General features: G+C 42.3%; 1 protein-coding gene across 4 annotated transcripts in view; it reads left to right on the plus strand.

Moving 5' to 3' along the window:
• enox2 (ecto-NOX disulfide-thiol exchanger 2) overlaps positions 1-24,904 on the plus strand; it is a 281,078-nt gene that overhangs the window by 68,827 nt on the left and 187,347 nt on the right. For 3 of the 4 annotated variants that reach the window (XM_038993634.1, XM_038993637.1, XM_038993636.1), the window contains exon 3: positions 5,007-5,099. In XM_038993634.1, coding sequence (XP_038849562.1) covers positions 5,066-5,099 — 34 coding nt within the window. In that variant the 5' untranslated portion in view covers positions 5,007-5,065. Of the gene's footprint in view, positions 1-5,006; positions 5,100-17,147; positions 17,282-24,904 lie in introns of those variants that run through there. The other variant, XM_038993635.1, reaches the window with a different exon arrangement.

Consider the following 24,904-nt stretch of genomic DNA (forward strand, 5'->3'; position numbering starts at 1 on the left):
ATGTCAAACAATCCTTCCTCATAAGGACCCTTCTATGGATTACATTTCAGGAAAACACCCCAAATCATGGTCCTGTTTTCTCCTAGTTTCATGAGGAATCACCAATATTATCACCCATATGATTTGGTGTCACTCCAAATGAAAAGGAAGAAGGACCCCCTCTCTGCTGTCCCATAACTTCCACTGCTGCTGTGTTTCCCCAAACTCGCTCCTCGGGACCTCGATTTTTTTTGCACTAACACTACATGGTTGATTCAAATGATCAAAGCTGGATGATTTAGTTGATTATTTGAATCAGCTGTGTAGTGCTAGTGCAAAAAAACTAAAGGTGCAACCCTTGAGGTCCGAGGACTGAGTTTGGGAAACCCGGCATGACAGCCTTCATCTGTTTACCCACCACCAGAACCAGTACCCCAACATTAGCTTGGGAAGCTAGCTGGATGCTACACATTGATAGACGAGTTACCCCATAAAGGATATTGAGCTATTGGCGAGGCTAAATGCAACTCATCATGCATTCATTAATTAGTGCTCTTCGGTCTGAGTTCTTGTATATAGCGTAGCCTAGTCTGGTTAGCAGTACTCCTCACTTTGCATAAGCCTAGTTAGTGCACTGCCCTCATGCTGTTTGCCTCCGTCTCTTTACTGCTAAATATGTGTTCATAACCAGCCTTAAGTTAAAGTGCATGCTGGAGCCCAGTTAGTTCACAGTGTGAAGGGCAGACTGTAATTCATCCATGACCTTTACATTTATTAGAGTGAAGAAAAAGAGGGCAACATTCAGGTGGCTGGTGCCAGGAGGAACATATGGTCTTGTGGTTATCTACATCAGTCGAAAGATCCTCAGAGGGTCATCAGGGTGTGAAATTAAAGACCTGTTGAGGATCTGTGTCACATGGTCAGCCCTAGGACTGGGAATTGCCCGGGACCTCACGATACGATATTAGTACCATACTTAGGTGCCGATATGATAGGTATTGTATTGATTTTGTTGCTATTTTATGTTCCAAACATATTGCTCAGCATATTTCTGCTACATATAGACACAAGAGCATGATAAAGCAAGTTTTGATCAGCCAGGAAAATGAAAGTGCTGAAAAATGGGAACAATCTTTAGGATGAAAAATACCTGCGTTTTGGCGCAGGTACTGCCGACGACTGACGCTAGCTAACGCTAGGTACGTCATTTATTTTTAAAATTCAAAAATCGATATCGTCCAAAAATAATATTGTGATATGTAACTATTGATTTTTGTTTCTCCCCCATCACTAGTCAGTCCTGCACTGACTTGAACCCTTTCCTTCCTTGAGCCTCCTTGTAGTAGGCTGTTATTATGAGTACTAATAATGAGCTGTTTGCCTGTTTGTACAAAGTGTAGGATGCATATTTGTAATATGTAAAATCAAAGTGAGTTGCTTTTAGGCTTCCAGTAGAATATCCTCACAGTTCCAGGCGTGTGGTTTGATAAAATACATGTTTGTGGTCCTTTGTAGCTCAGTCGGTAGAGCATGGCGCTTGCAATGTCAAAGGTTATGGGTTTGATTTCTGCTGGGGCTACCCATACGTAAAATGTATGCACAAATTGCATATGCGCAGACCATGTTGCTATTTCCCCTGTCTTTTGTTTAGTCTGGGTTAGTCACATTCACACAGAGGAAGAATAGATAAAAGAGAACGATAGACTCAACAACAGAACACCTGTTTCTGTCCTTATTCACCATGACACTTGAGGTGTACTGGTAATGAACAGATCTGGACCAGTGTTGAAGCCTGACCTGGAACTCTGCTGTCTAAAGACAAAGAGAGGCTGGTTACAGATCCCACATCACCAGCTCTCACTCTGGTCTTCTGTGGTCAAGGGTAGTGGATGAACAGATCTCTGAAGCTATGTGGAGGGATGGACTGGAAAGAGGGGGGGAGGAGGGAGTGGGAAGAGGGATTGAGGGAGTGGGAAGAGGGATGGTATGGGAGAAGCAGGTCAGCGATGGAGGGAGGGGGAAAGAAAGAGCAGGTCAGAGAGATGGAGGGAAAGTGTTGGAGGGAGTGGAAGAGTGGTGGAGGGAGCAGATGAGAAGGATGGTGTTGGAGAAGCAGGTCAGCGATGAAGGGAGGGATGGAATCAGAGGGGTGGAAGGAAGGATGAAATCACAGGAGGGGTGGAGGGAGCAGGTCACAAGAACACCTGCTCCCTCCACCCCTCTGTGTGTTCTATCCTCCTAAGGGAAACAGTCGCCTGGCATTTCAAGGAGAAGGTAAAGTAAAACCAAAGCATCCGCTAACTCTGGTAACTGGCTGTCAGGACAAATTATTAAAAAGTCCTTCATTACAATACATGGTCACAATACTCGTTGAGACGTCTTCTTGGGTCCAAGTTCAAGGACTGTCACCTGCAATACGTTATAGAAGTTAATATTTTGATTCAAGTATACATTGAGTGTATAAAACATTAGGAACACCTTCCAAATATTGAGTTGCACCCCACTTTGCCCTCAGAACAGCATCAGTTCGTTGTGGCATGAACTCTACAAGGTGTCAAGTCTTAGAGATCTTGGCCGATTTTGCCTCCAATGCTTCCAACAGTTGTCAAGTTGGCTGGATGTCCTTTTGGTGGTGGACCGTTCTTGATACACACGGGAAACCCAGCAGTGTTGTAGTTCTTGACACACTCAAACCGGTGCTCCTGGCACCTAATACCAAACCCTGTTCAAAGGCACTTAAATGTTTTGTCTTTCCCATTCACTTTCTTAATGACACAACACAATCCCTTTAACATGTCTTCTCCCCTTCATCAACACTGGTTGAACTGGATTTAACAGGTGACATCAATAAGGGATCATACCTTCCTCATGGTCTGTCTATCATGGAAAGAGCAATGTTTTGTATACTCAGTGTACATGCACAAGCATTCAATACAAAGTCAGACACAGAAATATGAGGTAACAGGCAGGAGAAATTCACTGAGGCAGTAAAAAGCCTTTGTTGTTCAGGAGTGTTTGTGAGTAGTAGAGGAAGCTTTGGGGATCTCTGTGCCCTTTACAGTGGCTTGAGTGTGTGTTGGCATCATGGCATGACTGATGCAGATTGTCATAGCAGAAGAAAGCCAATTACTCTGGTCATCACGATACCCTTAGGGCCTCTTTCAGTCTATTATAATACATCACAGTGAGTATTCTCTGTGCGTTGGTCTCTGGCAGCTTTGTGTTTTTGTATTTTCCTCCATGGTGTCCCCTCCAGACGAGCTTCAATACCATACAACTCTCCTTCTGTGTTCTCACTGCTCTTAAATGCAAGTAAAACTAAATGCGTGCTCTTCAACCGATCGCTGCCCGCACCTGCTTGCCCGTCCAGCATCACTACTCTGGACGGTTCTGACTTAGATTATGTGGACAACTACAAATACCTAGGTCTCTGGTTAGACTGTAAACTCTCCTTCCAGACTCACAAACATCTCCAATCCAAAATTAAATCTCGAATCGGCTTCCTATTTCGCAAACAAAGCAACTACAAATACCTGGATCATCCTTCACTCATGCTGCCAAACATACCCTTGTAAAACTGACCATTCTACCGATCCTCGACTTCGGCGATGTCATTTACAAAATAGCCTCCAACACTCTACTCAGCAAATTGGATGCAGTCTATCACAGTTCCATCCGTTTTGTCACCATAGCCCCATATACTACCCACCACTGAGACCTTTGCTCTCGTTGGCTGGCCCTCACTTCATATTCGTCGCCAAACCCACTGGCTCCAGGTCATCTATTAGTCTTTGCTAGATAAAGCCCCGCCTTATCTCAGCTCACTGGTCACCATAGCAGCACCCACCCATAGCACGCGCTCCAGCAGGTATATTTCACTGGTCATCCCCAAAGCCAATTTCTCCTTTGGCTGCCAATGACTGGAACGAATTGCAAAAATCACTGAAGCTGGAGAGTCATATCTCCCTCACTAACTGCAAGCATCAGCTGTCAGAGCAGCTCACAGATCACTGCACCTGTAGATAGCCCATCTGTAACTACAGTGGGGCAAAAAAGTATTTAGTCAGCCACCAATTGTGCAAGTTCTCCCACTTAAAAAGATGAGAGAGGCCTGTAATTTTCATCATAGGTACACTTCAACTATGACAGACAAAATGAGAGAAAAAAATCCAGAAAATCACATTGTAGGATTTTTAATGAATTTATTTGCAAATAAATCTCATTTCGTCTGTCATAGTTGAAGTGTACCTATGATGAGAATTACAGGCCTCTCTCATCTTTTTAAGTGGGAGAACTTGCACAATTGGTGGCTGACTAAATACTTTTTTGCCCCACTGTACCTCATCCCAATACTGTTATTTATGTTTGCTCCTTTGCACCCCAGTATCTCTACTTGCACATTCATCTTCTGCACATCTATCACTCCAGTGTTTAATTGCTAAATTGTAATTATTTCGACACTATGGCCTATTTATTGCCTTACCTCCCTTATCTTACCTCATTTGCACACACTGTATATAGACTTTTTTTCTATTGTGTTATTGACTGTTTGTTTATTCCATGTGTAACTCTGTTGTTTGTGTCGCACTGCTTTGCTTTATCTTGGCCAGGTCACAGTTGTAAATGAGAACTTGCTCTCAACTAGCCTACCTGGTTAAATAATGATTTTTTTTTAAAGGCTGAGTGTAAATTCTACAGTCACTGGGACCCTCCTGATCCACAGCGCTTTCTGGTTCAGATGAGTGTCTCCTCTACAAAGCAGAAGGGCCATGCCTATCAGAGAACCACAGTGACATCCTCCTTTAGTTATCATCTTTCTCTACTCAAGACAAAGCACCTTTTGTGGCCCCTATTTCCCAGTCCTCTTGGTGTCTTATTACCCAGTCCTCTTGGTGTCCTTGAACCAGCCACAGAAATGATGAGCTGAGATCCTGGTATGGCATATTGGTGCTCTCTTGAACAGCATGGATCTAAAGAGAATGAACAGAGAATCATGGGCCATTGTTGTTGATGCTGTTTCTTCACAGGAGCATCGCTGAGAGACCAGAGGGGCTGAGATCAGAGGAAGTGCCACCACAACGCCATAATGTACAAGGACTACAGATCAGGACGAGCAGCAGGTAAGAGCTCAGTGTGTCTGTGCACGAGTTTGCATGTGGAAAGAGAGTCTGGAGGGGTGCATACACACCACAGCCCTGGAGGCATTCTCAGGTGCAGTGTCCAGATTTCATGGCTCTTAAGGGGATTTACTGCCAAAATTCCTGCTGCACACCTGATAAGACTGTATTTGTCCCCTATTGGAGCTTTCCTTCTATCCAGTAGAGCCTCCTCTCTGCTGCCCAACCCCCCCTGGAGCTACCCCCACTATTACACTGGTTCTGCCCAACCCCCCTGGAGATACCCCTACTATTACACTGGCTCTCCCCAACCCCCCTGGAGCTACCCCTACTATTACACTGGCTCTGCCCAACCCCCGTGGAGCTACCCCCACTATTACACTGGTTCTGCCCAACCCCCCTGGCGCTACCCCCCTCTTACTCTGGCTCTGGTTACCATGACAACAGGGCCACTGGAGTCCTGTCACGTGTCTGAGATTTGGGGTCTGACTAGGGTATCTTTTTGCTATCAGTTGAAGCAGCAGACTCAAACTAATGTCGAAAAACAACCGAGTTTGTGAAAAAAAACAATGTAAATAGCAAAGGAACATGACACTTTCGAGTAAATTAGACCATATTTTATGCCTGTGCACAGCGCCTCCAAAAATGAATATCAGCACTAAAGTCCGTGCGCTCAGCTCCCCTGCCAGGCAGTGTTGCTGTGCAAAGTGGGATATAGGATTAGTGTTTATTAATGTAATTAGCAGCTATGAAACAAAACAGCAGAAATACTTTGAAAACAGCTCATGCAGCATTTTTCTAACTCCATGTGCTTATATTTCACTTTTGACTATTTTTATTCAGGAATGTAATGCTCGTACTAGATTCCTGCAAATTAACCACCCGCCAACGTGGCTGGTGAAATAGACATTCTTACCCGCCAATACCTAAATCTACCGGGATTTGCCAGGTGCTAATTGTATTCCCTGGTGGTGTGAGAGCATGGGGAGAGGGAATGAAAGCGTCTCTTCTCTTGCCGGGCGTTGGTAGATGAGTGTGTCAACTCCTATTATGTTCACACAGTGTGGTGCACAGGTTGGTCAGGTGATAATGAATGTACAGTCTGGTGTCTGGCCTATTTCTCTCTCTGGCCTCCCCCATCCTCTCTATCACTCTCTCTGGCCTCTAAAGGCATTGTATCTCCGGTCTCTGGTGATGTTCCATTTTCCTCTCTCTTCTCGTCCTCTACACTCTGCCTCAGCCTACAGCGGTCTGGTGTCTGATCTCTATCGATATCCCACTCTCATCCTCTATCCCTCTTTCTGGCCTCTCGCTACAGCATTTTTGTAGTCCATCAGTGTGTGGTAGTATATCTTCCCTCAGCACTGCTACTCTCTGATATACACTTCATCTCTAACTGGCCTCTGTTTGTCTGTTTTCTGGCATCCAACAACGTCACGTCTCTGTGCTTACTAACTGGAGCTTGAGAACCTTGTCCTCTCAGTGGCCTTTGATGGCAGAGCCACAGACACCATTAAAGGAAGGAAAGTAGAGGTATGAAGTTCAGGGCTACCACTGTGATCACAATATAGTAGCCATATCTAGAAAAAACAAAGGCTTGGCCTAATATAGTGTCTAAGAGGTCATACAATAAGTTTTGTAATGATTCATATGTTGATGATGTAAAGAATATTTGCTGGTCTGTGGTGTGTAAATGAGGAGCAATCAGGCACTGCGCTTGACACATTTATTAAATTGCTTTTTCCAGTTACTAATAAGCAACGCACCCATTAAGAAAATGACTGTAAAGACAGTTGAATCCCCTTGGATTGATGAGGAATTGAAAAATTGTATGGGTGAGATGGATGAGACAAAAGGTATAGCAAATGAGTCTGGCTGCCCAACTTGATTGGCAAACATACTGCAAATTAAGAAATCATGTGACTAAACTAAATAAAATAAAATAGAATCTATACTATTTAACAAAAATGAATGATAATAAAAAGCTTTGGAGCACCTTAAATTAAATGTTGGGGAAAAGGCAAACTCGGCTCCATCAGTCATTGAATCAGATGGCTCATTCGTCACAACTCACTGATATTGCCAACTACTTTAATGAGTTTTTCATTGGCAAGATAAGCAAACTTTAGTATGACATGTCAGCAACAAACGCAGACACTACACATCCAAGTATATCTGACCAAATTATGAAAGACAATTGTACTTTTGAATTACGTAAAGTCAGTGTGGAAGAGGTGAAAAAAGTATTGTCTATCAACAATGACAAGCCACCGGGGTCTGACAATCTGGATGGATAATTACACTCCTATTTGCCCATCAATTTAAGCCTACTAGAAAGTGTGTACCCCCAGGCCTGGAGGGAAGCTAAAGCCCAGGGTAGCTGTTTAGGCCCCTTATTTCTTTCAGTCTTTACTAACGACATGCCTCTGGCTTTGAGTAAGGTGTGTCTATTGTATGCGGATGACTCAACACTATACACGTAAGCTACTACAGCAACTGAAATGACTGCAACACTTAACAAAGAGCTGCAGTTAGTTTCGGAATGGGTAGCAAGGAATAAGTTAGTCCTAAATATTTCCAAAACTAAAAGCATTGTATTTGTGACAAGTCATTCACTAAACCTCAACTTCATCTTGTAATGAATAATGTGGAAATTGAGCTAATAGAAGTCACCAAACTGCTTGGAGTAACTCTGGATTGAAAACTGTCATGGTCAGAACATATATTGATACAACAGTAGCTAAGATGGGGAGAAGTCTGTCCATGATAAAGCGCTGCTCTGCCTTAACAAGGCAGGTCCTACAGGCCCTAGTTTTGTCACACCTGGACTACTGTTCAGTAGTGTGGTCAGGTGCCACAAAGAGGAACTTAGGAAAATTGCAGTTGGCTCAGAGCAGCAGCACGGCTGGCCCTTAAAGGTTCTCGCAGAGCTAACATTAATGACATGCATGTCAGTCTCTCATGGCTCAAGTGGAAGAGATTGACTTCATCACTACTTGTTTTTGTAAGAGGTGTTGACAAGCTGAATGTACCGAGCTGTCGGTTTTTAAAATACTTCCATACAGCTCGGAAACCCATGCATAACCCACAAGAAATGCTACCAGAGGTCCAGAACAGACTGTGAGGTGTACAGTACTACATAGAGCAGTGACTAAGACCTGGGTCGTTGGTTTTATTGATCCCAGTATCTTGTCACTCGCGTGGTATTCAAAAATATTATTGTAATGTTTACAGTCATGTAGAATAGCAGGAAATTATTTTTGAAAAGGCTATGTTTTTCTCAGATACAATGATTTGCGGGTCCCCCTGTCAGCCCCTGGTTATGAAACAGTTTGTCAGTTCTGCTGAGAGTTTTTAACACTTGACCTTGAGTCTGATTCACCAAGCAGATGCTGTTAATGTTGTGTAGGGGCCAGAGTTTCTGATGCTCATCTAGGCAGATGGCACATTTGGTTCCTGGACCACAGCTAGCTGCACTTCTCTGGAGCCAAAATGCATTATAATACCCACTTGTTCTGATGAACCACTTGTGATTGTGTAATAGAGGACTTGCTGCACTCCAGTCTGCATACTGTGTTGTGCAAACACAAATCATTATATTCCCCTTCCTCTCTGTTTTTTGGCCAACGGTGTGTTTGGACGGTGATTTTGAGCACCATGACCAGTGTGGACTGATGGTGGGGAGCCCCTGCTGTTGACTGGGGTTTAGCTATAGACTGAGGTAAAGAGGTATTCTGCACTCTGTATGAAATCTGCTACCATCAATATTCATGCTGGTGGGGACTTCCTGGAGATCAGCTTGCCTCTATCTTTCACCTAATCCAATTTACAGAATGTTGCCAAGGCTTCCACCTCTCCCTTCTCACCCAAGAAAAATGTGATTTCAGCAGAAGGTTCTGGAACACAAAACTCCACAGCCCCAATGTCTTTTCCATGGTCCCTCTCTCCTCCCAGAGCTCATATACCAAGTATTCCACCAGGAATAACACAATCTGGCCAGTGGAGACGCTGACTTAATGAGGTGATAATCTACTAATCAGCACTCAACGAGAGGGTGAGGGTGGGAAACAGAGAGGAGGAAAAGAGAGAAGGAAGAGGGAGAGTGTGATACAGGGTCCAAAGGAAGGATGGGTAGTGAGAAAGAAATAGACGGACAGAGGAAGTGGTGAAAGAAGGGAGGGCTCCATCCTTAGCTCTGGTTCAGATCGATGGGCAGTCTCTCCATCCACAAAGGGCAGTGGAGCTAATGAAACACTATGAATCGTTAGATCTGACATTTTCGCCTCCCAGTCTGAGCTATAATAGTATGTTTCATTGATCTCAAAATGGATGACACCAAATACCAGCGCAGTCCTTTAAACTCTGGCAGGCTTTCTGGTGAGCAGAACCTTCAAATATCATCCACTCTCAAATTCTGAAAGCTTTGCAGAGCAGGGATCTGACACCTCTGTTTGATTGGAAAGGGCATATTAGTATAGCATTCTACACTATCTACTCTTCTGATTCCACTGTGTGCAAGGGGCATCATCAATTCTGTAATCGTTAAATGCAGACTTTACAATACAACACAAGGCATCCGATTTACAATCTACTGAGAGTGGATATAAAGGCCGGTGGAGAGACAGAGACATCTGTGATTTACAGCTTCTCTCTGTGTGATGGTTCAACATTTACAGAGGGACCACATTAGAGCTGCACAGTATCTTTTGGAGACATCTTTGAAACCATACCCCAGGAATCCTTTTCTTTCAGAGATAAAAAAAAAAAAAGAAGAAAATGTTCGATCAGAAGAAGACTCGGTTAAAAATGTATCACGTTAGACGTTAGTGATGTGTTAGTTGAAGAGGAGGCGGAGAAAGAGAGGCCGGAGGGTGGGCTGCCTTCTGAGGAGTAGGAGGCGATCGAATAAACCCCCACTCCCCTCAATTCTGCTCGCAAACATGCAATCGTTGGACATAAAATGGACGACTTATTGGGAAGATTGAACTATCAACAGGACATTAAAAATTGTAACATCTTATGCTCCACGTGGCTGAACGACGACAATATCAGCATACAGCTGGCTGGTTATACGATGTATCGGCAGGATAGAACAGCGGTGTCTGGTAAGACAAGCGGCGGCGGTCTATGTATTTTTGTAAAAAACAGCTGGTGCACAATATCTAAGGAAGTCTCCAGCTACTGCTCGCCTGAGGTAGAGTTTCTCATGATAAGCTGCAGACCACATTATCTACCCAGGGAGTTTTCATCTATATTCTTTGTAGCTGTTTACATACCACCACAGTCAGAGGCTGGCACTGAGATAGCATTGAAAGAGCTGTATTCCGCCATAACCAAATAAGAAAACGCTCACCCAGAGGCGGCACGCCTTGTAGCCGGGGACTTTAATGCAGGGAAACTTAAATCCGTTTTACCTAATTTCTACCAGCATGTTAAATGTGCAACCAGAGGGAAAAGAACTCTGGACCACCTATACTCCACACACAGAGATGCATACAAAGCTCTCCCTCGCCCTCCATTTGGCAAATCTGACCATAATTCTATCCTCCTGATTCCTGCTTACAAGCAAAAATTTGAGGAAGCACCAGTGACTAGATCAATTAAAAAAAAAAAAGTGGTCATATGAAGCAGATACTAAGCTACAGGACTGTTTTGCTAGTACAGACTGGAATATGTTACGTTATTCCTCCAATGGCATTGAGGAGTACACCACATCTGTCATTGGCTTTATCAATAAGTGCATCGATGACGTCATCCCCACAGTGACCGTACGTACATACCCCAACCAGAAACCATGGATTACAGGCAGCATCCGCACTGAGCTAAAGGCTAGAGCTGCCGCTTTCAAGGAGCGGGACTCTAACCCGGAAGCTTATAAGAAATCCTGCTATGCCCTCCGACGAACCATCAAACAGGCAATGCGTCAATACAGGACTAAGATCGAGTTGTACTGCACCGGCTCTGACGCTTGTTGGATGTGGCAGGGCCTGCAAACCATTACAGACTACAAAGGGAAGCACAGCCAAGAGCTGCCCAGTGACACGAGTCTACTGGACGTGCTAAACTACTTCTATGCCTGCTTCGAGGCAAATAACACTGAAACATGCATGAGAGCACCAGCTGTACCTGAAGACTGTGATCATGATCTCCGCAGCCGATGTAAGACAGGTCAACATTCACAAGGCCGCAGGGCCAGACGGATTACCAGGACGTGTACTGCGACAATGCGCTGACCAACTAGCAAGTGTCTTCACTGACATTTTCAACCTCTCTCTGTCCGAGTCTGTCATACCACCATAGCGTTCTTGGGCACTGCCACTAAGGTAACCTGCCTAAATGACTACCGACCTGTAGCATTCACGTCTGTAGCCATGAAGTGCTTTGAAAGGCTGGTCATGGCTCACATCAACACCATCACACGGAAACCCTAGACCCACTCCAATTCGCATACCACCCCTACAGATCCACAGATGATGCAGTCTCTATTGCACTCCACACTGCCCTTTCCCACCTGGAGAAAAGGAACACCTATGTGAGAATGCTATTCATTGACTACAACTCAGCGTTCAACACCATAGTGCCCTGAAAGCTCAACAATAAGCTAAGGTCCCTGGGACTAAACACCTCCCTCTGCAACTGGATCCTGGACTTCCTTACGGGCCGCCCCCAGGTGGTAAGGTTTGGTAACAACACATCCGCCACGCTGATCCTCAACACAGGGGCCCCTCAGGGGTGCGTGCTCAGCCCCCTCCTGTACTCCCTGTTCACTCATGACTGCACGGCCAGGCATGACTCCAACACCATTAAATTTGCCGGTGACACAACAGTGGTAGGCCTGATCACCGACAACAAAGAGACAGCCTATAGGGAGGTCAGAGACATGGCAGTGTGGTGCCTGAACAACAACCTCTCCCTCAACCTGGTTAAGACAAAGGAGATGATTGTGGACTACAGGAAAAAGAGGACCAAGCACACCTCCATTCTCATCGACGGGGCTGCAGTGGAGCAGGTTGAGAGCTTCAAGTTCCTTGGTGTCCATGTCACCAACAAACTAACATGGTTGACTTTGTACCGGCACCCCCCTGTATGTGTATATATATATATATATATATTTTTTTTTTACTGCTCTTCTTTAACTACTTGTTACTTTTATCTCTTATTCTTATCCGTATTTTTTGAAACTGCACTGTCAGAGGCTCGTAAGTAAGCATTTCACTGTAAGGTCTACACCTGGTGTATTCGGCGCATGTGACTAATAAAGATTGATTTAATTTCGTCTTTCTTATGCTCTGAACATCTTCAATAATGAGACAAAATATCTCCATCTTAACTAAACAAGTTACTTATTGTTCAACAGGTGTCTCTTAGACGAGGTGATCAACTATGGCTGATTTTCCAGCTCAACGATGAGGTACGGATATGGACTGGCTGATATCTCATGGCTCTGCGATTTCTAATTAGATTTATGACCCAGTGATTGAAGAGTTGGCTCACAAATGTTTTTTTTTTGTCATGGCAGTATCTTTTTTCCCCCACATTCTTTTGGGGGAGTGGAAATGTTCCAGCAAAGTGACTTTGATTTATCATACCCCTCTTTCAAGCCACCCAGTTAATTTGGCTTAAGATGATCACTAATTTATAACACTAACCATAAAAACCAATGAAAATTTGTATTTAATCTGTGGTAGCAAAAAGGCAAATGTAGTATTTGATTTAAATGCACTTGAACCAAGAAAGCCTTTGAAAGAACATCACGGTTTGAAAAACGGATAAGCAGAAACACTGTCCCTTAGGCCTAGGGAGAACTGAACTGAATAGGAGCGCCAACTCTTTCATTTTCTATTTGGTGACAGAATTAATTTAGTTCTGTCTGGGAAGCATTTAGTTTATTTATGACCAGTCTGTTGTGGCGAAAAACGAGGACACAGAAAAAGGGTCTGTCTGAATGAGTGTTTCAGCAGCTCCATCCAATGCAGCTACTTGGAAGCCTTTTTAGATCTTACCATACTGTGAGCTGTCATAAAACAGTTTCAGTAACACTCCTGCTGATTGAGTCCATGTAGTGGGCTTCTATTTGAGGATCCATGATCCTGGACCATCAGACAAAGCTAGTTAATGTCAGATTTTAAAATAGCTTTAGGTCAAGGGGCTCAACATATTTGGCTGTCCTTTAAAACTGTCAACTGAACTCAATATCATTAGTACATTCTCCTTATGATTCTGAGGGCATAATACAACTTATTATAGTCATATTTACACCCTCTAATATGGATGATGAGTCACTTGCCATGCACTAATTTGACTCTTAACATTTCATCTTTAGAATTTGTTTATACATTGAGTTTTGGCTCTAATTACTTTTTGTTGCTGTGACATACAACCATACTGAAAGGGCTACTACTGACTGTAACCATACAATTTCTATATGCAGGAAATTACTCTGCAGATTGAGCAGGCAACGTTACTGCTCCGCCAACAACAGACGCCTCATTTATTTCTCTAATTGGTTAAGGTTGTTTAAAAATCAATGCTGGGAATGTTTCCATGCTCAAGTACACAGTCTTTGCCTCGTTCGTTTCCACTTTGGAATCCGTTTGACAGTTCTTGTGTATGGGCTGTGGGCTTTGAAATTTGTTTTTGGAAGTGCAGACAGGCTGTTGAAGATAATATTGTTTGACCCATCAAACATTTCTCAGACACTTATTTTTCATCTCAAACTTTGTAGACGAGGGGTGTCAAACAAATTTTGCTCGGGGGCCACATTTGGTGATCACTGAGGTCCGGAGAGCCGCAGTGAAAATTGGTTATAGAGTATTGCTTCGACATCAAAATCTGGAGAGGGAAAAAAAACTTCCCGTTTTTGCAACTTTTAATACGTCCCGACTCTAACTTTTGTTTCTGTCTTTGAGAGATGGACACAGTGAAGGAATTATATACATGTAGGTCCATTTATAATTTCTACACAGTTTCGATGTGGCTTTAGGCCATGATTGACACCCCAATTCTTGTCAAATCAAGTCTGTCACATGCACCAAATACAACGGGTGTAGACTTACCATGAAATGCTTACAAGCCCTTTTCCAACAATGCAGAGTTAAAAAAAAATACGTTTTATCATAATTTACAAAAAGGAAATAGTAGCACAATACAATAACAAGACGATAGACAAGGAGTACCGGTACCGAGTCAATGTGCAGGGGTACGAGGTAGTTGAGATAATATGTACATGTAGGTCTGGGTAAAAGTGACTTGGCAATTAGGATAAATAATAAACAGCGTAGCAGTAGCGTGTGGGTGTGTTGGAGTATTAGTGTAGAATGTGTGGGTAGAGTCCAGTGAGTGTGCATAGAGCCAGTGCAAGAGAGTCTGTGCAAATAAAGTCTAACCTCTACACTCTACACAATTTTATTTAGGTTGTTTTGATATTTACTCCATTTAGAAAAATGTAGGTATTAGTGAACCAGTTTGACTTGTTTCACTAAGCTAGGCTCTCCGAGAAGGTGAACAAATCAACATGTTCATTGATACTCTATCTCTTTACCATTGTCGTTATCTTTCCGCTGATTTCAGTGGACCCATGTGGAACTCTGATAAGACCACTCCCCTCTACGCTCATCTTCCATTACTAATGTGTTTTTATGGTTTTACTCCTTGAGGGGGGGGGGGGGGGGGGGTATATTAATGTAGTATGGATTTCTAGCTTCTTTTTGAAATGACAACCCAGATAGAAATGGACTTTGAATGTTTGCTCCTTTCCTTCAACTTACTACATGTTTCATTCTGAGAAAAGGGACACTTTGAGGCTCATTTGATATGAGTGCTGTCTCCATGGTGAAGAGGTTCACAGGACTGAGATTAAATCATCACACTAGACTGCTCACAGTCTGCTTGGTTGTCTGCAGTAAAATGGTGCATTATTTATCAGGCCTTGAGTTCTGCGCTGCATGGTGGGAGAAGCTCACAGTCCATATGAACATCACTGTTAATGACACATGACCTAACTTTGTATGCTAACAGTGGTGCCCCCAGCTGGCACTCCAAGGTACTGTCTTCGTATGACTGCACTTCCCAAGGCTGAAGATGAGACTGAAAATGACTTGTACTGAGAGAGATTGTTATAATATATTAATGGGCTCATCAGTGCTATTTCTATGTAAGCAGCACCAACCCATCCATCACAACACACACAGGGTTGGAGTAATGGATTACATGTTACTGAACAAAAAAATGAATCCGTTACGTTACCAGAAAAAATATTATCAAATTTTACATATTCCATAGATAGTTCAGAAAGGCTGTTTGAGGGAAAAAATATTTGACGCCTTTCTCTTTTCTTAATGACATTCAAATCAGCAAAGTTTAATGTTTTTTCCCCCCCTGAGCAAGTTTGACCAGGTCAGAGACCACTATTACACACCAAATGGAAAAGAGCAGGAATAAGCATTTTGTAGGCTACAGTCCAAGCTATGTCTTCCAATGGTGCGACTGCTGTCGGCATCCAAAATTATTCAACTTGAACAAACGCTTGGAGGTGAGGACTGAAGCAGTGGTGTAGCCTATGGACGGGGCAATACGGATATCACTTATTATAGATATCTACATGGCGTTGATGTGAATCAAACTGCTGCCATTTGTGCTTTATATTGTTTTGGTTATGGATGGCTGTTCATAAATGCATATGTGTATTTTAACCCAATGGCTGAGTTGAAGTGGGGCTTTTATTGCTCAATCAAATTTGTGCTGATTCAGAAAAATGCCCGTAGGCCTAACGGACACATGCTCAAACTCACACAAACACTTAAACTGCTGCAAATTATTGAGATATCCAAGTGTCGCCAACAAAACATAAAAAATAAGCCTAAAGCAAATGCAGCATATGGTATATATTTTTCAAATGCAAATAGCACTTTTCGGTAGTGTTCGAAGCATGCCATTCCATGAGAGAAGCATTTTTAAACTCGAAGTAATGACCCCAATCAGTCCATGACAGCAAAATCATAAACGACAGAGTAGACTAGTAAATCCTTAGCTTTTGGGTTATGCTCGGGTAAATTTAAATTGGCTAATCTATATTTCCAAGTCCTATTCTTGAAGATCAAGGTGTATTAAATGAATTGGGATTGACTGGAAATCTGAGATGTTGGTTTTTAATGTAAAGATATAGCCTAATCATGTCTAATAGAAAGCAATGGATTAGAAGAAGCCTACATAACCAAACCAATGGATTAGAAGAAGCCTACATAACCAAACCAATGGATTAGAAGAAGCCTACATAACCAAACCAATGGATTAGAAGAAGCCTACATAACCAAACCAATGGATTAGAAGAAGCCTACATAACCAAACCATACAGTAAAATGCAACATCCATTTATGGCCAGCTATGTAAACTCTAACATTGATTTATCCTGTAATAGATTTTGTTAAATTGGTAATATTCATGTTTTATATTTTAATCCCTCTTAAAGGGAAAGTAATCTAAAAGTAGCAAAGTAATCAGATTACCTTACTGAGTTTGTGTACTCCAAAAATGATGTTACTTATTTACCATTTTGAACAGGTAACTAACAGATTACATTTAGAAGATAACCTACCCTACACACAAGCTCACTCTTCTATAGCAACTCAAGGTTAATTACTATTGTAATTTAACATGTTTTCCCATAATAAAAATGCTACTTTTAGATTTGTACAATGTAATACTCCGGGTTTAACAACAAAACCTATTGATATCAGAACCCATGATGATTTGTCAATGGCCCTGCAGAGTCCCTTTAACTGGTCCGCCTTTGCGGACACCGACAAACTGTAGCCTACAGTATTTTGTCAGCTGTGGGAAAACGGGATTGACATATTCTTGAGCATATCACTGGTGCCCTTTGCGCACTCTCAGTAATACACCCTTGCGGGTACCATCTGGCAGGCTATACTTTGTTCACTTGTAAACGTAGGTTACATGTATTCGGGAATGTGGTTTATATGAGTGCGAGGCTCTGCGAGCTGCAAGACCCTCCCTCATTCTCGCGCTACAGCCCAGTCTGCAGAGCGAAACGGACTGGAGAACAAACTCCCTTTCTCTCAATCCAACGGATTTATATTCTTGACGATTCGCGTTGCAGTAGGCGACGAGGGCTCACCATCCTCTGCTGTACGGACTGTAAACAATGTTTCTCTTGCAGTATAGAGGTAAGATCTAACGTGTATTCATTTTGTTACAGTATTACATAATACCAGCTCTTGTCTGCTCCTCTCGCTCTGTTATGTTCGGGGAGTTTTGCCGCCTTCTATATGGCTGTTATCTCAATCGTAGAATGAATGAATGCACGTTGTAGACGAATTTCGAGGAGGACTAGGTATTTGATTACTGCAGGTCCATTAAGTATATTACTGACGGAAGCAACATGCGAACATCTTAACGACAGTGACCAAGTAGAGGTCTTTGCGTCACTTTGTTATACCTGCTGTTCATGAGCCTAGTCGGTTTCGATGAGACAAAAAAAGACTACTCCTCGTTAACATTTTATTTCACAAATTGATGTAAGCCTAGCTGGATTAAATTGTGTAACCCTTGTAGAATGTCTATTGATTTCATTTAGCTTATTTTTTACAATGCATTTTGAGTAAAGTTGATAAGCGTCCTCCCAAATGCTCTATCTTTGGAACTGTTCTGAAATATAACACTGGTCAGTTCCGTTATTGTTTTCTTGTTTTCGAAGACTGTTTTCTTGTTTCATTTAGTTAATGACCATGGTTGCTTTTTAAATCTGTCTTGAAAATAATACGTCACCAGTAGCGAACTGAAAATAGGCTACTGTCTTCATCTATCTGTTTTTGAGAATATGCCGTTGTGCGCAAAAGTCATTCAAATATATGGTGAGCGTGTGCACTTTGCACTGGTTTTGCACACTGGCTTCTTTCAGATTTCCTTCTCATTTATTCACTTATTTACTCGTGATATATAAATAGCTGCTGGTATATGGAACGTTTTCCACAGTCAGTGTAATTACAGGAGAAGCAAATTGAGCCTTCAAATTAACCTGCTTACTCAAATCAAATCAAATGTATTTATATAGCCTTTTGTACATCAGCTGATATCTCAAAGTGCTGTACAGAAACCCAGCCTAAAACCCCAAACAGCAAGCAATGCAGGTGTAGAAGCACGGTGGCTAGGAAAAACTCCCTAGAAAAGGGACTTTTACTCTGCTTCTCTTGCACTCTGACTCTGCATCTTAAGACTTTTTAGCCTCTGCTGTTTCTGACCATGGAGAATTTACTCCATCTCTCACAGCCATCCAATGTTTGATAAGTGTTCATAATTGCCGAGTTCCCTGGGCCCATCAACTCAGAGACCAGAGTGGTAAGCATACAGTATGAATGCTGAAAAGGAGAACGGCTATAAACACAACACAGCCTATGCGTTTTCTGTAGGGGAATGATGCTGATGCTGTGCATTAAGTATGAGTTTAGCTTTCTCCCCTAAGTAATTGACTTCACCTGACATAAGCAATATTTTGTTTCTCTGTGCCATACTTTCAATTCAGCTATGGTGACAAAATGGCTCTGGAATATTGCATACTTGCTCCCACTTTTCTTTCCATGGCCAGGGGCACAAACATTTAATGAGCATCTAAATGAATCAAGGTTGATTGCTCGCTTTCAACAGGGCCAACCATGATGAAGAAAAGGTCCACCATGCACTCTGACAGACATTTACCTTCACACTGTACAGCTCCCCACAGATCAATGGAGAGGGCATCTGTAGATTCCTCATAATGGAGGGAGAAGGAGAGAAATGGAGGGAGCAATATAGATTTGAGGAGCAATGTTTCAGAAGGATCTTTGTGATTTGAGTTCACTGTGGCCCCAGGATAATGGTGCTGTGGAATAAATGAGGGGAATACTGAATGCAGAGAGAAACCGTGTAAAATGAGGACATTTGGTAGCTTTGGAAAATTGTCGTTTTTTAATGTGGAGACTGAGGTTCAGTTTTGCTAACGATTCAGCAGAAAGTGGAGCCATGGCTTTGGGGAAAGAGAATCAGCATAATGAAATCTGAGTCAGAAATAAAGAAAGCGTTTTCTCTGTGGATACCTCTGGCAGTCTTTTGGTAAAGGGGTTTCAGGGGTGTACACTGCTAAAGGGGTGTAAAGCACAGATCTGCTAACCTTGTTATGGTTCCTTCAGGAGGGCCTAGAGGCCCCAAAAAGAGATGGGCTCTTTCAGGGTTACTGAAATCCCAGATACTGAGTTGCTATAGATACAAGCCTCATTCCCTGTCAGATTTGTGGCTACTGGCTATTTGCTAGTTTTTGCCGCCATGTTGTAGAGGGAGTAGTAGGATTAATGGTCTGCCCCACTGCCAAGTAGTTCATTATGAACTCTAAGGTGTTCCAGCTACTCTATTTGGTCCCTTAGGAGTCTCTACCAGATGCATCTCAGAGACAGGTGGGTTTCCACTCTAGAAAGAACCCCAGACTCTACTCAATAATCATATCAGCGTTCCATCAAATCAGTGACCATTGTTTTAATAATTGATTGTCAGAAGCAATTCCTCCTCTTTCCATCAACATCTTTATTCTATTTCCCCTAACTTCCACCTCAGCCTGATAATGGACCTACCTAGAGAAGCTTTTAAACTGGCATTCCCCCCAAGGTCAAGACTTTAAAGTGTTTTAGCCTGATGAATCTCTCTCTGCTCTGAAGACTTTGAGAGATTGTGTTCGGTCTTAGAAAACTGGTCAAGTTCATTATTTAATTGCAAAGTAATGTATTTTATTGTTGTCTGAATTTTTATTTGACATACAATTCAACTGTTATTACATCAAATTGATTACGCTGACCAACAATTACCTCTTTTAGGGGGTAGGCTAGTCAAGTGAGATAGTACTCTGTCTGAATTTGTTTATATTACTAATTAGAAAGTCTAAGCATAGGGATTTGCCATATTTGCAATACTTCCCTGATCCAAAGCTCATTTGAATGCACCCGGCCTCCTATATTAGAAAGCAAATAATATATAAGGCTGCCTTTCCGGTGTTTTCTGTAACTGAGTTTCTTGTTTTCATACTGCTCTCCTCACGGTGGACAAGTATGCAGATTTTACACTTCTCCAGCTCTGTGGATTGGCTAATTGAAAGATGTGGTATCTAGGGCTGAGGAACGGTGTAACTGATCATTGCTAATGCAACAAACCTTGCTCTATCCCTGATAAGGAGACTCTCACTGTTTTGTGCCCTGCTGGGTAAGCGATCTGAGGACTATTTTTACACTTTGTTGTGTTTCCTGTCGGAGGAGGCCATTTTACTATGTGATGAGAGTAGTTAGATATTCATCCTCTCTGCCAGTTTCAACTCCCAGTGGAAATGAGATGTAAATATGGAAACGATAAAAGTAAAATTCAATTTCAGCAGGTGCTGTTAAAGTAATGTTCGTTTTCTGATTTAATGGATTGAGCGTCATCTAACTAGTGTGGAGATAGCATCCCAATCCTTGGACTACCCACCTACTGCTCAGTAGCGTACACTTAAACATATCACAGTGAACTTATTTGACCTTCCAGAAACCATCATCAAAAGACCAATTTCCAAGCATCATAGCAAAGTTTCAAAGCACCCAATGGGAAAAATGTGTGTTGGTTTCAGTAATACATTTTTACTGGACACTTCATTTGTTTTTCAAAGTTCTTGTTTCTCGAGGGGTGCCAGAAGTATATTATTGTGGTGATATCACCCATTGAACCCTTCCCCATCTGTTGAGCCGATGTTGTAGATTTTGTTGTAATAACGTAATTAAGATTCTATCAATGCCTCACCACTCTTGCTTAATCTGTCGGTTGCTGGTGTAATAGTTGTTGTTTTACTTCCTTTGTTCCGATGTCTGTGTCAGGTAGAAAACCCATCTGGGTCGGCCTGATTGTTCAGCCGTGTGGGCCAGGCTATTCCAGATGAGCGGTTCAGGAGATAACTGGGTTTCTGGAATTGGTTCAGTTGAAGGGTGTGTAGGAGTGTGTGGCAGTCAGATCCCTGAGAGCAGCAGCAGTCAGCCAGCCACTCGTCTGGTCTAAAGCAGTGGAGGGAGCGGCATGTCTGTCTGGGAAGGGAACGTCTCAGGATCAACTCTGGGGCTCTGTGGAGCACAAACCACCTGATTGAGGGAGGCCTCTGTACTCAAGCACTTTGAGCCCCAGATTTGGGCTCAGGTCTCTGCAGTAGGGTTAGTGGGATAGAGACGTATTGCTATTGAATAAGGCAGAATTGAGGCTGTATAGCTATAGTTTAAAACCTTACTGATGGTCTCACAGAGGAGAGGAGGATGGAGGAAGATTAACTTTTCACCAGGGAGGATCATCTTCTCTGCTCCAATGGAATCGCTCTGTATCTCTATTAGGGTTGTAATGGTTCACCAATCCCATGGTTCGGTACTTATTGCGGTTTTGGGTTCGGTTACGGTACAGCAGGAAAATGAAATGCCAACAGTAGTTAATTTTTGTTTATTTGGCAAAAGACACACAACTCAAAAACACCCTATTTTTGGTCCAGCTTCTGTGACGTTTTCTTTTGTGAATGGGGTTATGTTTGGCCTCTTAAGTAGTGGTCTTCGCAGGTCCAAATGTATGATGTGTTCCGAAATGGACCTGTGGTTTTTCCACCCGGACCCTATATGCATACATTTATTTAATATACAGGTAAACCTGGTTTGATCCAGACCTAGTCCAATCCGAGTGAGGGAAGCAGCAGAAAATTCACTTTGTAAGCTACCTTTTTTATTAACTAGAGCTGATAAAGTGCGAGGGAGAGAGCTGCCACTCTAGCAGGCGGAGGGGCCTTGCAGTGTCTACTCCGAGATATTATAGAAAGGAGGAGTTTGGAATCCCATTGGGCAATGAATGTAGAAATGTATAATGCCCCACACAGCAGACTGTCGGCCAATCACTTCACATTGTCATCCTGCATCACACGGTTTCTAAGCTAATCGACACGCAACCCTTCTCAAATTCTGGGTACGAGTTGAGAAACCTGCCTATTTTCCTCAAAAGTATCTCATCTCTGAAACATTTTGTAGTATTGTAATTCTTTTTGACAAAATGCTTATGTTGGATTTTTGATCTAGCATCCAATTGACTCCCATTCACTCCTTAACTCCCCAGTCCTTAACGATTACAAGCATACCCATAACATCATGCAGCCACCACTATGCTTGAAAATATGGGGAGTGGTACTCAGTAATGTGTTGTATTGGATTTGCCCCAAACATAACACGTTGTATTCGGGACAAGAAGTGGATTGATTTGCCATATTTTATGCAGTATTACTTTAGTGCTTTGTTGCAAACAGGATGCATGTTTTGGAATGTTTTTATTCTGCACTGGCTTCTTTTTCAGTGGTCTCTCCAGAGATAAAGTGAACCCAAGTTGTTGTTGTTGCTCATGCACTTTTCCCTTCCCAACACTGCCAGGAAAAACAATTTGAAGTAGCACAGCACATGTCATGATGGATCACCAGAGGGGTGCAAGACACTCCATCTCTGAGTGCGCCTGTGTATCCGCCACTGACTCTGAGAAGCTACTCGCATATAACTGCTGGCTAAATACAGATCATAAGGGGAAAAAATCACCTATTCTTTACTAATGTGTGTGCAACCAAATCATTTTTTTTACATAAAGGTTGCATTTTGCATGAGTATTATCTGTTTGACGAATGACGAATTGCCATAATTATGCATGCTCATTTAGTAGTGAGTAATATATTGTGGAGCATAGCACAGATTTAAAGGCCAAGTGCAGTCAAATAGATGTTCCTGTGTGTTATATATATTTCCACACTGCGGTTGGAATAAGACAATGAAATTGTAAAAATGAAGATGATTCCCTGGAATTTCAGCCTGTTTTGGTTTTGGCCTTCCATGGTGACATCAGCAGGTTGTAAAATAGTCAATAGACCAAAAAGAAAGTGGCTTCCAAACTTCTTTGCCAATAACAGCTAGTTTTCAGTTTTCCCCTCCCCACTTAGACCACTCCTCAGACAGTCCTAACAAAATTGCTTAAGAAAGTGCTCTTTGCTAAGAAGCTATTTTTGTATCTTTTTCACCATTTTAATTGAACTTAATCACAGTAAGGTACTTAATTCTGAGAAATTATTTAATATCGAGTTAGAAATGGCTGCATTGTACCTTTTTTAATCCTCTTGACCTGTACTTGTCTCATCACATTGACATGTTGAACATAGAGCAAGGAGGAAGCGGAGGTTGTGGTTCAGTGTTTAGGTCCATGGAACTGAGTTGTCCACTGAGATTGCCTATCTGGAAAGCAGCCATCATTCTACAGTAATAGAGATGGAGAGCCTAGATCTCTATGGCCCCTGGTTTAGAAGGGAGAAAAAGCTCTCAGGAAAAAAATGGAAAGTAATGAAAAACAAAATGGCACCGGAAAAATGGCTGCATCATGAACCAGAATGCGTTATTAATAGAATAGCAGAGACGCTCTCAGGATGTGTTCAGTTTACAGGGGCGTTGTGGCATTGAATGAAGGACATCTCGCTCTCTTTATTTTCCTTTGGGAAATCATTTGTCTCCATGAACTGTTAGCAAACAAGACTTAGAACACATTTACATCAAAGGTTCTGCTTACCTCACTGCTCTGTGAATGTTCAGACGAGAGTGAACCACAGAACTCTAGTGCCCGGTAGTTTTCCATTTGCTTCAGAAGGTATTTGCGTTGAATCTTATTTGGCGTTAACACACGTCTACCTACCCCCACTGTGAAGAGTCTTTCATGAACATTGAAAAAGTCCAAATTCATACATTTGGAGAAGCTATGAAGGCCTCTGTGTTTGATTGAAGGCAACAGGAGCTCAATGTAAGGCCTGTACTTGCCTGTTTACTGCACCCAGCTCGGTTAATAATGGGTTGCCTTTACTGAATTAACACATTTTACAGACTAACGTTTGTTCAGCTACTTTTTTCTCTTCTTGAAGAATGAGAGGTCAGCATTTATGGGGAAGTGATGCAACACAGGTATAACTTTTCAAGGGATGAGAACAGTATGTAGCTTTCATTTGGTTGCCTGGTTTATTGCCATATCTATTTTAGACCAGTGAAATGCATGTTGAGGTCAGCAGGATGCTTGAGGTCAAGTTCGGACCTCCCCTGGCCTGTTTCTGACTGAAGAATTGAGCTGAGGACAACTCTTTAGATCACAACCAGCCTGATCATGTCTCTTACCATTTATAGCCACTTGTGCAATATTGTAGATATACTACAGTTGAGTTGAGGACAGCTCATTATTTCAGTTCTAAAATGTCATCATTGATCTCTCCATTTATGAGTGCTAGATGTAATCTGTTCTGCACAATACATACTCAAACTCCATTTTATTTGTAGAAAACTGCCGGTGAAGTTCTAACTTCTATGTCATCGTTAGTTACATTTATTAATTGCAGATTGAACGTTTTGGTTTTGTATAGACTTGAGCTTTGCATTTGTTTAGCTTGTATACTCTTGTCTAGTTCACAACTGTCATTTGTTTACCTGTGTACAACTCTCAATACAGTTCTCATTGCTATGTCATCATTAGTTCATCCTCTCTTTTAGTTGATCTTTTGTGGTCCTAGTACTGTTTTGAAAACTGTGGTATTTCTTCAGAAAGCCTAACAGGAGTTTTCTGACTAGCTGTGATGTGGAGTCCCTTTCTTTGTGTTCTGTGTTGTATCTGTTAGGCCAGTGGTTCCCAATTCCGGTCCTCGAGTATCCCCAACAGCACACATTTTAGGAGGATTTTCTTGGGGTGCTGTACTGAGGGGTTTTAGGAGGATC

The sequence above is a fragment of the Salvelinus namaycush genome, chromosome 5, assembly GCF_016432855.1.
Source record: "Salvelinus namaycush isolate Seneca chromosome 5, SaNama_1.0, whole genome shotgun sequence".
Taxonomy (NCBI): Eukaryota; Metazoa; Chordata; class Actinopteri; order Salmoniformes; family Salmonidae; genus Salvelinus; species Salvelinus namaycush.